General features: G+C 33.5%; 1 protein-coding gene and 1 long non-coding RNA gene across 13 annotated transcripts in view; one reads left to right on the forward strand and one right to left on the reverse strand.

Annotated features, from left to right (window-relative positions):
- Positions 1–16,328, reverse strand: part of LOC123272369 (homeobox protein homothorax) — a 295,180-nt gene that overhangs the window by 163,218 nt on the left and 115,634 nt on the right. For 3 of the 5 annotated variants that reach the window (XM_044739107.1, XM_044739088.1, XM_044739117.1), the window contains exon 8: positions 4,849–4,857. The exons of the other annotated variants lie outside the window; for them this stretch is intronic. In XM_044739107.1, the coding sequence (XP_044595042.1) occupies positions 4,849–4,857 (9 nt within the window). The remainder of the gene's footprint in view (positions 1–4,848; positions 4,858–16,328) is intronic. 5 annotated transcript variants of the gene reach the window in all.
- Positions 1–16,328, forward strand: part of LOC123272394 — a 150,098-nt gene that overhangs the window by 30,216 nt on the left and 103,554 nt on the right. The window lies entirely within an intron of this gene.

A 16,328-nucleotide genomic window follows, 5' to 3' on the forward strand; every position in this document is an offset into this window, starting at 1 on the left:
TAAACGTGTTTTGTGGTCGGGTTCCGCCCGACAGCCCTCAGGTCACTGGTCCACTTGGGTTAAACACAAATTAACGATTGTACGTTAGATGTACAAAGATTAATTACTAACGACAATAGTTTCTCTGGTTTAATTCTCAGATGTCCCTTTTCTAGCTTATACCCCCATACAGACAAAGTAGCAGCGGTAGTACTTTCTGATGGATGTTACGAGGGAGGAATTTTAATGACGTCTTCCGACTTCCTTCCCGGAGGGTCCTAAGAGTCGACGGTTCTGTAATACGTACGTAGATTTGATAACAGAATGGTTTGGAAAGGGAAAGAGTATCCATCCATATACAGACATACATGTTTTCTATTCAGCGGGGGTCGGATATCTAACGCGTTACAATTTCGCGGAGGAATAAATATAAGAGGGAATGACGCGATTCTGAGGGGCATAAAGAGGATAGTTCTACTAGAAATTCTATTTTATCTGTATCTATATGTGACCGGAGATATATATATATATATATATATATATATATATATATATATATATATATATATATATATATATATATATATATATATATATATGAATTCGGGGGTGTGTTAAGGACAGATAGTTTAGAGGAAGGCAATGAGAGAAGAGGACAGATGAGGAGAAACGTGAGTGGAGCTCGACTCGGTGGATGAGTACGTGAGTGGCATGCGTGAGGCCGGTTTTCCACCACCACCCGGTTTTCCAAAAGGATGAGGGCGAGTGAGACTGGTATGCGCGAAAGACAGATATAGAGAAGAAAAGAGACCGAAGAGTATGTCGAGGGTGCCCGAAAACCCTCTAGTCGGCAGCACGTAATCTATTTGTCGAGAGACCGCAACGGGTGCAACTTCATTCGCGTTTCTACGCACGGGGTAGCTATAAGGCGTGAATTACGAAGGGAACTGTTGAGGGTGTTCCACCCTTACTCTTACCCTTGCATTATTTTATTATCTATTGTTTCTTTATTTTATTTTATTTCATTTTTTAACCTTTCAAAACCAGTCGGCTTGCTCTAATGTCGGAAACAGATTGTTGACGTTTTAAATTATTCAGAAATGTTTATTACACTGTACTGGTAGATGTAATGTCTGCGTGCATGTATTATATAAATAAGGATGACATGAGACCAGGAGCTGATTTTAAATGTATGTTAAAGCGACGTCATACATGCATGCTCATTCTCATTGGTTTTCGCGGAATAACGAGCTATAAAAGGCGTCACTTTACTGCTTCCAGGACCGAAAACGCATTAACGCAGATCTCGCGAGCCGGGTCATCCGGCTAGACTGTAGGCAGAAGACGAACCATCAACGACTGAAGATGGGTGGCAGAAAAACGAAAAATATTATTGTTATTTGTATTATGTAGTATGTTAAAGGATGCGTGTGTGTAAATATTCAACCACCGTGAGATTGTGGATATTTGCATTCTAATTATCATCAGCCGGTTCGCTAGTGAGATGAGCTGAGACGATGAAAGCTGAGGATCGTAAAAGTCCGCTCAATCCTGCTCCAATTATTTATCTTATCGCTCACCAGTACCTAACCCTCAAGTATCGGTTTAGTCACTTTTAAACTCATCACTGTTTCTTTATGGCAAGAACCAACGTGTGCGGTCATTGTTACACTGTAAAAAGAGCGGTGTTAAAAATGGACTTATTTTAATACCGCGTGGTGATAAAATAAAATAACACCGGCGTAACTTTTCCGGTGTTAAAATACCGGTGTTAAATCGGTGTAAAACAGAGTAATACCAGTATAAAAGAGAAATAACCATTCTATTTAAAATATCAAGATTATAAAATCTATAAAACATAATAAAATTTAGTTTTTAAATTAAAAAAATAAATAGAAAATATATTAAAGTAGTATTCATTACACTGGCCCACAAAAAAAAAGTCGTCTGTACTTTTAACCAGACCTATCTTTATGTATTTTGACGCGCTAAATCCGAATCTGAAGTTAGTTTTGCCCGTACACCCTCAAAATTATGAGTAAAATGCAAAAAAAAAACCCAAAAAAAAAAAGCAAAAAATTGCGAAAAACTGCAGTCACAGCGATGAATAAATTTTTGTGAACCCAGATCAAGTATGATTTTCATGTACGTCAATTCACTGAATCTAAATCTAAACGTAAGGTAGCCCCTTGATCCGTCAAAATTTGAAAAAATTGCAAAAAACCGAAAAAAAGGCAAGAAATCATGAAAAATCGAAATTATCGAGATGAAAAAAATTTTTTGGATTCAGATTTAGTATGATTTTTATGTAGTTTGTTCCACTAAATTTGAATCTGAAGTTTTCTTGCCCTATTGACGTTTTAAAGTTAAAAAAAAATGTCAAAAATTAAAAAAACCGAGAAAATTGCAGTTTTAAATATGAGAAAAAATCTATTAATCACGATTGTTAATGACTCAGGTGCATTTTAATGGATGAAATATGATCTTAGAATTTAAATATTCACAAAATTTTAAAATCTATAAAAAATGAAGTATAAGTAGAATGAAGAGAACGATGACTGCAGTTTTTCGCAATTTTTTGCCTTTTTTGGGATTTTTTGCATTTTACTCATAATTTTGAGGGTGTGCGGGCAAAACTGACTTCAGATTCGGATTCAGCACGTCAAAATACATAAAGATAGGTAAGTCCGGTCAAAAGTACCGACCACTTTTTTTTGTGGGCCGGTGTAATTTTTATGATTTTTACTGAAATAAACAAAATTGTGCCTATAAAAGTTAAAAAAAAAATGTATGACATAAAAAAATATAAAAAGTCTATAAGTATCATCCAGAATAAATTTTAATTTCGGTTTGTAGTTATTTAAATTGTTACCTATGTAATACAGACTTTGTTTAAAAATTATACAATTTTACACCTACCATTTCAATAATTAATAGTTTTAAGAATTAATGAATATACTGCCCAATAGTAGTAATTTAGTGAATAAAAGTATTCACAGAGTAAAATAACTTTAACATCAAAAAATATTTTAACACCACTTTAACACCGGAAAAAAATATTTACACCGGCAGCGGTGTTATTTTAACACCGCTTTCGGTGTTGGAATTTAACACCGCAAATTTTAACACCTACACCGCTTTGGACTTACCCCGGTTTTTTTTTACAGTGTATTATAACAAAGTTTGAATTAAGTCATATCGGAATTTTTTTTTATTCAAAATTATTACGTGAACTAAATTGAAAAAAATTATGCTGTGATTAATTAATATCAAAATTAGGTGTTTTGATTTAAAATTTAAAATTGTCGATTAATAAAAAAAAAAAAAATCAAATAGAAATCCTGCTAGGTCTTTTATCGTACCGATGAATGTCTACAACATAGCGCTAGTTATAGTTCGCGGCAACGTGTATGTAATTTCTTGTCAGACTACATGTGTTTAAGGCTCTTGAGGCCTCAATAGCACAATGGCTAACATTATATACCAGTAGATTTGAAAATAAACTCCTCTACTCTACTCGCGCGATCATCAAGACTTAACTGACTGTTTTATAATTTTTTTGCAGACTATATAGATATATAGATATACATATAAATTTTTTTACTTGGACTTTAGCTCAGGTTGTTTTTTCTTTCCTCAGATGTACTCGGTCTTGTTTCGCTGCAGATCGTAAAAAATGCAACTAATTAACGAGTAAAAACTCTCGAGGGAAAACTTTTTTCAGAGTTGTGCAAAAAGCGAGACAGAAAATATTGTTGAAAAAGTAAGAGCATATATATATATATATGCCTTTAAGCTACTAAAGTCTTGTTCTTGTTATTCTTTATATTCTACCGTGTGCTCAAGATCGCACCGACACTACAGTATATGTATATATATTTCTTTTTGTTCTTTCTGGTCTCACACTTTTCATTTTATTTTTCACTATTTTGTTATTTTATTTCTTACGATCATTTTTTGCTCACCTTCTTTTCTCATTCGGCTTAAACGAGCCAATAGTCGGCTGGTAAACCAGACACTTCTACCTCACGGCGTGCAGCTGATGTCCAACCTTACCTTTTGCCAAACACCCACACTGAAAAAATATATATGCGCATATATGCTGACAAAAATACATATACGTCGCACATATAAAATATATACGCCACATACTTTTTTTTGCCCCCGTATATGCGGCATATATTTTTTTTCAGTACGGGCACCAGAACGGGTTCAACAGAAATGCATCCAAATCATTATTATTCTTAGAAATTATTAGATTATTTTTTGCTTCAACCGCAACTGTTTCGTTCGAAAATTCAATTTATAATTTTTACAAAATAATATTTTATAAATTTGAAAAAATTCTCAAATATATAAAAATTATATTGAACATTAATTTAAAATCTGCGTCCCGATTTCTTCGTTAAAAATTTAAAAAAAAATTTCTAGGTCTATTTATCGTGTCTGATAAAATGAATTCTATTTATAATCAACAATTAATTAATTATGAAAAAATAAATACTTTAAATATAATAAAATTATAATATAATCATCACGCAGACGATACGCTCTGTATCTTTAGTTAAGTAGTGAGTTTAAATAAAAAAACCGTAAGCCAATTATCCAAGGTGTGAATGCCAAAAATTATTCAGCATTGATAATGTAGCGCTTTTCCAACATTAACATCTTACACCAGATTAGTAGTTAGTTTTAAGTCGATCAAGATAAAGCTCATGTAAATTTTCATAGTTATATTTACATTTATATTAATATATTTAAAAAGGTACATATTTGATGCCCATGATAGATCTTACCGCGGTTATACAAGTGTGTATCTCACTTAAATAATGAATAACCCAAGAGTTCACCACCATCAAGCAAACTTACCCATGGCGTCTGAAACAGAAAAGAAAGACAGAATGTGTTAGTCTCGACAGGAGAGTTTAGCGTCACGCAAAGTACCCGACCGGCACAATATACACTACTCTACACTACACATACCATAAATGTCTGTGCTATTAGTCTAAAAATTTAAGCGTCAGGCGATTACACAGACAAAATACTCTCTCTCATACAAATACAAGTATAGGTATAGGTATCTTAGCTTACACATACACGCACAAGCAAAAAGTGAAGCGAAGAAATTTCATGGATCGTTGACTACTTAGCGCGTGCACTCTTAAACCGGGAAAAAGACGCCAATTTATATTTATAAATATATATGTAAGTAAGTAAGTAAGTAATGTATTTTATGTAATATGTGGAAGCCAAGTAGAAAGAGCATTCCCTCATAATTTCACGAGATAATCTAATGGCGTGGGCACTATACAGCCAACTGCACTGAGCTCTTTGCTCTCAGCTCTCAGCTATCCTGGCAACTCAGCTCGGGGTATCTCTCCTGGTCTATCTCTATTTATCACTTCTTAGGCGGTTACTTTTAACGCCACTGTCTTTTATATTTATGTATTTATATACAATGTACATATATAAACACAAGTATAAATCTAAATGCAGACACCAGAGCTGTGAGGAACTCACACGCTTTTTAAGTTATTTATTTATATATTTTTTGTTCAACTCCGGTGAGATAAATAATCGCAATGTACTGCTGCGTGCCGATCTAGTCTAGATCAGAGCATACCAGACAGGAGAAAAAATGCAATTAGTCTTACCAGACATGAAAAAATAAAAATAATTATTGATTTTAATAAAATATTTCCACGTAGGTGTTGAATGCTTACTCACCGTTATTTATTGCATTAATCTAATTGTATTTTTTTTAATTTAAAGAGTAATTTGTTTCCCGAGAAATATTGCAGTGGGTCTAAAGCTAAGGTTAAGGTTAAAATTAGGGTTCGAAAAATATGAGGTTTTGAGACGTTTCTGCTTGGGAGGATCTACTTTAATTTGTAGCACGTTCTTGGTGTGATGAGATGTGATGAGAGAGTTAAGTGGGGGGAGGAAAGAGGGTCAGTTAGTGAGTACTTTGGGCGGCATCGTTACGGCGCCCCGAGTAGAGCCCCACGCCTGGTACGGTCCATCTTGGTACTTCTTTTCTCTGCTCGTCTCATTCTTCCTCGTCTTGTTCTTACGCTCACGATTTTTGCGCGGTAAAACATCCTACCTAATTAATTTAAACTCGGGAGAACGGCGACAACAACAGCAGCGGTGGAATTCACTGCAATCGTTGGAGGTTTTCGTGCACTCAACAAATAAAATAAATAAGGACAAAAAATTTTATAAAAGTTTAAGTTTATCTGCAAAGATTGGTGACTGGGCATGTCGCGTCTTTACTCGAAAAAGGGAATTCGTGTCGCTCATCTACTCAAACTTCATTGCGTGTCTTTTTAGTTTTATTTAATCTCTGTTCACAAAATTATTTATTATTATTTTCTTTTTTAATTTTCATCTTGCTTAATATTTGTATAAACATACATTTTGATTTGTGATACTTATTATTATTCAAATTATCTAACCGATTTTTTTTATTAGCAAATAAATTAGCAATAAATTTACACTTGCATTGATATCGATGTGAAGAAAGATAATTAATAAAATAAATAAGACGTAAGAAGATGATGATCGACAGCGGAATTAATAACGTATAACGTACGTCAGGCATCAGATTATATTACACATGCAGAGTTAATAAAAAAATATAGTAGCAATTATAATAATAAATTATTTTATTTTCTCGTATGGACGGTGGGTAATAACTTCGCGGGAAGTAACTAACGTTTAATTTAATACGCGTTATTAATGCGATTTCTGCGCAACGTGTCCGCTCGGCCATGACAACAGTCTCATCGGCGATCGGTGTAAGTGCATGGAATCTTTGCATTATCGCTTCATTACCGCCCGCGTATCGCAAAAAATCCTTTTTCCTTCTACATCACTGCTAATTATTATTAATAGACGTGATCTTATCTGGAGAAGATCGAGACCTTGACATTCCGGTTTGTGTTTTTCTGGTAGTTGGAAATTTATCTTGGTCAAAAATTGATCTCTGATCATTATAGGAAAGATCAAGTCAATTTATTCGTGTTATTAAGATAATATATACGGGAGGGGGGGGGGCAAAATGGGGTACTTAAGAAATCGTTATGACTTTAAGGACTTAAATACGCTGATTTTTATCGTTTTCAGTCGTAATTAAAGAAAAATAATCAAATTTCAAGTTGCCGTAGAAAAAAAAATTTTTTTTTTGCGGGCGAAATGGGGTACTCCCTGAAAAAGTGAAAAAAAAAATTTCTTCATCCGAAAATGAAATATCGTTAAAAAAATAACATTTTCTTATCGATAAGTCTACGAAAGAATCCAAAGAGAGGAACAAATCACCCAAAAAAGAGACATTGTTAGTTGAAGCAATATACTCCTAACAGGAATTGACGTAGTAAAAAAAATTTTAAAACTTTGTAATAATTTTTGACGGGTTTCGCTTGAGTAAAAATAATATCAAGATAAAAAAAAGAGTTTTCTCGAGAAAATTCTAGTTTTTGGAACTCCCGGTGAAAAAATTTTTAGACTCATAGTTCTCACGCAATTCAAAATAATAGCATGAAAAAAAAGATTCGTAATTTTTTTGCACTCTCTTTTTTGGTTTAGGGATTCAGGAAAATTTTTTCAAGTTGAATAATCTTGTAGGCCTGAAGATCTTATTTTTTAAATTAAATATCTCACAAGCGCACCAAATGATTTTGAAGAAATTGGCGGCCTCTGACTCAGTTTTTTGAGCATTCATAGTTAAATTATGTCATCAAAAATAATTCGAGAATAAATTTGATGTTATTTGAAAAACATACTTTTTTAAAATAATTAATGTACGATTTCTCTTCAACACATCACCCGATTTTGATGCGGTTGCAGCGGTCAACGTCATTTTTTAAATTACATTAAAAGAACTGTTTAGATTTTGGAATTGATCGTTACATCTGTTTAAAAGCTGTTAAAAGAAAAAAGTTATTTTAAATTTATGAGGAAGTCTAAGTTTCGTTGAATCTTATCGAATGACGCGATTGTCGTTCCAATCAGTGGAGTTGCTCAAAAGTTACGAGAGGTTTACACACACACACACACACACACACACACACACACACACACACACACACACACACACACACACACCCTGATAGAAATCCTCGTAGGAATATTAAGAGCTACTTCCTAAGACCTTAAAATGTGGAGATCAGATTAGAACTTGATTTTCGAAAACTGGCATGGAACCAATGACTTCCTGATTTTTTTTTTTAAATTATATATTTGTAAAGTGAGAACTTAAAAATTTAGAAAAAAAAAACTTAGATGTGAAAAAAAAATTATTACGATGCACAATGACGATAAAAATTACTGCACAGTAAAAAATTTTCCGTCAATGTGTAAAGTGTAAAAATTTTTATGTAGCAAATTACACTCTAGTGTGTAGAATTTTACATTCTCATGTATTGACTTAACACACTAGAATGTAGAATTAACATTAGTTTGTGCAAAAACAGTCAGTAACACAAATATTTGTGTTAAATTTGACGAAAATTTTTTTACTGTATGCAAAAAAAAAATTAGAAAAAAAAAATTTTTTCATGTTTTTTAATTAAAAAAATTTTTTTCCTCTGAAATTGTAGGAAATGACGTTAAAATATATTTTATAAAGCTAAAAGAGCTTTTTAGAAAAAAATTTTTTTTACGAAATTTTGGAGGTACCCCATTTTGCCACCCCTACCCCATTTCCCCCCCCCCCTCCCCTAAATATCAGTAATTAATTTTTGACTGTAAGCTTACATGTTTTTTGAGATACTTTAAGTGAAGATTTAATTGAGAAACTTATACACGTTTGTAAGTAGGTCTACACATATGACGTGACTTTGGAGCTATTTTATCAAAAAGTCACGCGATACAACGTAAATATCCGGGTAACATTGTCATTACGACTTCCTCATTGAACAAGAAAGCAGGTTTATTTTAGCATATGAGAAGTAATTTTTTTAAAATTCTGTGCAATGAAAATAATAATTTGAGCTAATACATATAAGATATAAAATATATAAAGCAAAGTATAATTTTGAATAATTAAGTATAAATGGGTGTGAGGAGAGGTGTCGTGTAGGCTTAAGTGAAAAGATCAAAAGACAGGTGGCAAGCATCCGCATACTCTGTCTGGCGAACTAGGTCGGTAGTTTTTTTAGCATTAAATAAAAGAAAGACAGAAGTGTGTAGTAACGTTTCTAAAGAAGGAAGAAAGAAATTAAAGGGTGGAGAGCGAAGACTGTCGGCGTCGAGTGGTTAATTGGTGTTCTATGAATTCGAAGGAGATTACCGCGAATTCGCGAGCCACCAGACACAGAGACAGTACCAACAACTGCTTCTTCTTATTCTCCAAGTTCTTCTTCTTAGCGGTTCGTTTTATTCCGTTTGTCTGCTCTGGTTCAGCTCCTGCTTCTCTGATTCTGTCAGTGGACTGAAGAAGAACGAACCACCTAACTATAACTATAACGACATTGCAGAGACTCACTTGGATTCAGAACCAGAGCCGAGAGCCACCAGACGAAAAGACTGAGACCGTGTACAAGAGACTTTAAATGTGCAGTCAAGTTGCTGATGGAAGAGAAAGAAAGCCGTGCTCGGTTGCTTCCATTCAGGAATTTTAATTATAAAATAGTTGATTAACTCAGTATGGTTTTTGCCGTTCCCAGAGCGTCCTCAACTTGACGCAGACACACGTTCCACTGGATCTTGTATGTGCGTGACACAAACACCGTGCTACTCCGTGTTTCGCCGATCAGAAATGCAATGGTTCTCTATCATTCGTTTTATGTTTCTATTATTTTATTATTTTTTTGTTTTATTTTATTTAAACAGAGTTATTATTTTTACATCAAGTAATTTTTGAAACTCAAAATTACATGAAATTTAACATTTGCCATTTGAAATCCTCTAGATCAGTGATAAATTTTATCAATAGACAAATGAATACTCAGTTGTTTCTAAAAATAATCATTATTGTTAAAATCAATAAATATATATTTCGAAATGACCGGATACTGCTACATCATCATCCCACTAAAGCAGGTGCAAATGTCGAAGTCGATGGTATCTGCGTGCAGGTAATTCTCAAGGAACATAACGACCGGATTTGCGTTATACTCTTCTCAGTCATTTAAATATCCATATCTATAGATATATACAGACATTTTTTGATAAATTTTATTTGAGAGATGTTGATCCCAAGCAAACAAGTCCAACTAACACAGCATTTTGAGCCGGGTTGAAGATCAACGACAAGGAGATTAGGTGCAGCTTACATTAGTACGGGGATTCTTTATCTCGGAAAATCAGTTTCATCAGGTCAGCCATATATCTTTGAGCCTAAATGTGCTTAGAGGTTGGGAACCTGCTCACTGGTGATAAAGAATATACATTATATATAGCCGTACGATCTGTGGGACAGACGTCTGAAAGATGAGGAGGCAAGATGGGTAACATGGATGATGATACGACACCCAGAGAAAACATACACGTTAATTCCACACGATTATCTCCACTCTCTGCTCGAAAACCTGTGCTGGATCTCGTCTCTGCTCTTTTTCGCTCTCAAGGCTCGAGGTATGCTCAGCATTCAGGTTCGATATTATTTAATGAAATATTCCGGTGAGAATAAGACAGCGGGATTGTTAGTCAACTGCCTCAAGCTCAGGAGAATGTATTTCGTTCTACGTTCCTTAAATAAGCTAGACCATAACTGTGTCCTTTAAGAACGAAACTCATAACTTTTTGCGTTTTATTCTTTATAGTTCTACGTGAAAAAATTTTCATATGTTGCCATATTAGGCTATGATGAGATGAAGAATAATTTATTATAGTTTTTTATTGGTTAAAAAAATGTTTACGTTAATTAATAGGTCGTTTTAAATAAAAATTGATTAAGTAGTTGATTAATCTAAAAATAAATGTCAGATATTTATTTTAGAACTTATATCTCTTGTAACGAGAGAATTTAGCGATCATGCGCCATGATTTGCGATATGCAACCTGTCGGATATTTTTAACACTGCTTTCGGTCGAAAAATTGTCTGTTAAAATAATTAAATAAATTCGTGGTACATGTTTTATTTTGACAAAAAGTACGTTCTCAAGGCATGCATATTTGGATTCACCAACCATTTCTACATTGTCAACAAAAATATAACATCACGAGCTGGTTAAATCGTGACGAGGTCAAAAGTTGTATCACGATGGGAGGCCATCATTTTTTCTCTGATTTCCATCCCACCAGTTTAATCTTGTATTCTGAATATTCACTCACAAGTCTCGAGATCACAAGTCCAAAAATCGAACCAAAGCCACAGACACTAGAGTTGAATTATTAAAACTCCAAATTAACGGTTAACATTGATGTAGCCCCCACGGATGCTCGCGACAATAACCCAGCTGTCTGGCTAGACTAATATGGAGCAGCAGGATGATAATGACTCTCAAAATGTCGATGGAGCAAATACTGAAGACTAAAAAGCATGAAAAGGAAACGAATATAAAGGAGGCAAAAAGTTGGTCGCCGACAGACGTGGAATTATTTAGTTGAACATAATCTATATAATACATATGAATGTATCCATATGCATGCCTTCAATTTTTAAATATTCCACATGAATAAACAGCGAGCAGTAATATGCGTCTGAAATATTGTAAATTGACCGGCGATACAAAAGAAGTTGTTGATTTAATCGGGGACTTTCATATCGGCATTCCAAAGACGAGTCTACTACTCTCGCTACTCTTCTATACTACTGCTCTGGTTGACTCTTCAGCCGAAGGCATTCCTGACAAGCAACCAGCAGTACGCCAGTCAAGAGTTAAGGTAGCCAGATAGCCAGTGGTCCAAAGGAGCCAAGCAAGCGAGAACATACCTACACACATTAATGTTCAAGAACAAAAGAGATAAATAGAGTTTGCTAAAAATCAAATACACACTACACACTCGACTTGTTTCTTCTTTATGGACGTTCCAGCAATAGTAATAGTAATAGTACAGAAAAATAAGACGACGTCATGTTGAGCTCTCTGACTACCATCCACAGTATAACGTCTTGACTTTGTGTACTTGTCTAGCTACCAATGATCATCGCGACTTGCACCGTCATTCCTCTTTCTCTCTAACATTTACAAGCCGTAGCCTTAATCTCGGGCTTAGTCGAGCACCGGCGAATTACAATCACTTGACGGTATTTTTTTTATCTCAAATCCACGCGATCTTCCGTGATAAACTTGCTCAACATTTTATAGCCATACTATTTATATTGCAGTTGGTCTTTTATTGAGCAAAAAATTGGCTTTGTACGCGGAACTATTTTCTTCTTAGCATAGATATTTTTCTTATTTAAAACTCTGCTGGGATTTTTTATCATCATAAAAACACACATGAGGGTAACTGTCTCTATCCAACATCTAAATATTTATACCTATAAGCTATAAGAGGCTAGAAGTATCGAGTAGTGCACCAGTACGCTAACCGTACGCCTACACCTTAACCCATTCCACTTGATGTAATGGCAAGCGACTGACTATATCTGTAATACCATTACGATGATATGAGTTTTGATCTTACTCCATTATTTTATATACATTATACACTACACATCCTTATGTGAGATTTTTAATGGACCATTTGTATGCCTACTTTCGATTTAAGTATTATTACGCCACATTTAATAGATATAAATAATATAAATGGAAATTATTGGTGTTTAATATCTATTATACCGATAAAATCACTCTGGATTTTAATTATAAATATTGATTGATATTTAAATGATGTCAGTAAATTTCTGAGTTTTTGTACGAATTAGTATCGGTTTTTTTTTTTTTTTCAGCCCACATGTTTGATACGGGAGTAAAAATATTAAGCTAAAAAAGGTAAAAATAGTGAGACATAGTCTCTTAATATTTTTGTCTCACCGGCGTCGGTGAGATTAAACCGTCTGATAAAGTGAAAAAGTCCTACGGCAGAAGTTAACAACATTACGAATAAGAGAAGAGACGAGGACATCGCGAGAGAAGTCTCGTCTTATCATTAAGTGAAATGCCATGTCCACTATCTTCCGCCTCTCGCTTTAGTTTGCCCTCTCTCGTGTTGAAAAGACAAGTTCTTTCTCATATACAGACATACACGCCTCTCGTCTTGCCTCCCCCGTCTCCTGGTATAGTACCGTGCTTACCGTACAAGTGTTGGATGTATATGAATATAAATATGCTGCTATTAACGTATATTTATACACGGAGTTGTAGAATAAGTGTATAAGTATAAGAATATTTCCCATCCTTAGTTTAAAGTCAGGTGAGAGGGATATCGGTCGTGGCCTTTTCCAGCCGCTAAAAATTCACCATACCATATATACGAACATATATGTATATATTTATACGGAGGGCTTGAAATCTCAAGTTATTAATAAGCCCGAGTGCTATCTAACGCAATTAGACGCAGTCTCGCTTCAGTGCTGCAATACATGTAAGATAGCGTTCGTTTTCTTGCTTCAAAAGCATCATCTCTTATTTTATTTATTTTTTTTTATTTTATTTTGCTTGTTGTTCAATCTGCTAAAACATTTCTCAGACATTTTAAACTTACGGCTTCTAAATAAATAAATAACGAGTGAATGTTCAAGCAATAGCTGCAATTTACAAATAAAAACATTCGCTAATTGATAATTAATATTTAACTTGACACCGCGGTCGCTGATCTCGATAAATAAACCAAAAAAATTATCTGGTTAATAACAACTTAGTGGGAGATATAAATTGTTAAAGGTTTGCATAATTTATTCAAACTTATATGAGTGAGAAGTAATTTGAATGGTGTGAAATGTCGAGCTAGTCTTTAAATATCATTTTAGTAATTTTAACAATAATTATAGTTGAGTAGATCTTTTTAAATCTGATCTATGGTAATTTTTTTTTTTTTTTTTTTTGTAATTATAATTACGATCTCTTGTTGCATAAATATTAATACGATTAAAGTTATACAGGACAAAAAAGTTAATTGAATATTGAATGTTAATGTCGAGTCTAATTGATTAAATAATAAAATTTCAAATTGACTGAATTTAAATATCATTAACCACTAAAGCCTTAGTAAAAATAAAAATGTCTCATTTAAATGTAATTAAAGATCAATGAATTGAATTAAATAATTGATTATTACTATTGTAGGTATATATGTATACAGTCCATAGCATTGCATAATTATTCTCAAGGCAGCGGTGTAGTATCAAGAGCCCTTTCATAATTGGTCAGCCGTAAATAATCGAGTGACATTAAAACAATAGAGGATCGAGTGGTTGAGCGCATGTAGAACAACTTAAACTGTAAAAGTACCTTGCATTAAGTATTTAACTATTGGAGTAAATGCCAGGTGGAATTATTCAGAAAACGGCTAAACATTTATCTAATTCAGCCAATTAATTTTAAAAAGTGTTTCTAGATAAAAATAACTAAAAACTAAACAGATAAATAAATAAAATAAACTAAAACCGTTCCCCATTTTAGCAAATAAGATTGTATCTCGGATCGTTAAACTGGATAGCAAGTCAACGAGCAGAGAGATTTTTAAAACTTCTGGGAGAGACTGAGACGGAGAGAGTTCTCTTCACAAGAGCCTAGTTATCGTAGGTGTCTGCTCGTAAACACTTGGGCATTTACATAACGAATGACATCTACAGAGCCAATCATACATGCCAAGTCCAAAGAGTGGACTTGGGGTACCTTGTTCGTACACATCTATATATATATATATACATATACATATATATACGTCGTGGATTCTTCTCATGCATGCCTTTCTCCTAACGCGGCCGTTGGTCCCAAACGACTTCACTTGTATACATCCTCGTTCGTCGTTCATCCTCATCTTTATCCTTTTCGTTTTAGTCTGAGTCTCATACATACATACACACATACATACATTCATTTATATATATTGTATATTGTATATTGTACAGTAAATGCGACTGGTTCCATGATTCGCGTTTTCTAACCATGACGTTCACTCGTCTCATTCGACATACTCACGATCTACGAATTGAATAATAAAATCCAACACAACCCGGAAATCTTAACAAGTTGATTTAACATACAGCATCTCCAGTAATGTAAAGTCGGATTGCTATTGGGTTTATTTTATTTTACTTTTAGTTAAAACTACTAGTTATTACACACTAATACTATACTACTTCTTGACTATATCTGATTTTAAATAAGAATAAAAATAAAAATAAAGTCTTCCAGCATCATGAAAACTATAAACTAACATTTTTAATAATTATTTATCTTGTAAATAAAATGTTGGTACAATCTCCGGTCGTCCTAATTTGTCGATGGAAATTTAATTGACGATAAAATCTAGTCATTAGTTTGTCTTGTGTGGTTTTATCTTACGATCGATCGTGGATCATGGAAATATCAATAGTTTTATATATGATTCAATATTATATAATATATTATTACTGTTGTTATTGTTATCGTTGCTGTTGTTGTTGGTATTAATACAAACGTCTCCGTTGTACCTGGTGTAGCAATAATACTTAAAACAAATAAAAATGCAGCGTATATATAAAAGACCGTGAATGTTTTTTACCCGTACCACCTGTCGTTCGAACGTGAATCCACCTATATGTCTTTTCATTTCAACTTTATACAACTCCTCCGCCGTACCTGTGTAATTCTTTATTCCGATTGAACCGATCCGCTGTCATATTTCTTGCTGCGCTGTTCACTCGACGACGCAATTTAGAACTCGATAAAATGCCGATGTATACCGCGTTATCTGTATCCTTATATTTATTATTATTTCAAAGTTTAATCGTAATCGTTCGCGTAGCTTTTCACTCATCACTTCTATTAATTATTTATTATTTATTATTAGTAGTAAATTCATTCACGGTATGATAATAATTAAACATAAATAAATAAGAAGTGATGAGTAGATTATTCAGTGCTGGGTGTGGCATCATGTTAAGATGTAATTACTGAGACTAATTATTGATAATATATTTTATTCACACGTCGTTTATTACTACTGCTTATTTATTATCTAACAAGAACTAGTTGTTTTTTATTAAAAAATATATAAAAATATAATAATCTCTAGTATCGATTATTGATTATTAAGTTCTAATATATAATTAAAAATAGATTATTTTAATTGTCAAGAGGTAGAAAAATTTTGATGATTTCCGGAACGATGATTTAATTACCGATATTTGCCGTTTGCTTTTTTATAAATAAATAAGATCCCTTTGATTTATTTCTCTAGGGTTCGTTGATCGATTAAGTTACATTAGTAACCGATTAACTCCCACGACTGGAGTAGAGTGGACTGAAAG

This window comes from Cotesia glomerata, linkage group LG1 (genome assembly GCF_020080835.1).
Source record: "Cotesia glomerata isolate CgM1 linkage group LG1, MPM_Cglom_v2.3, whole genome shotgun sequence".
NCBI lineage: Eukaryota > Metazoa > Arthropoda > Insecta > Hymenoptera > Braconidae > Cotesia > Cotesia glomerata.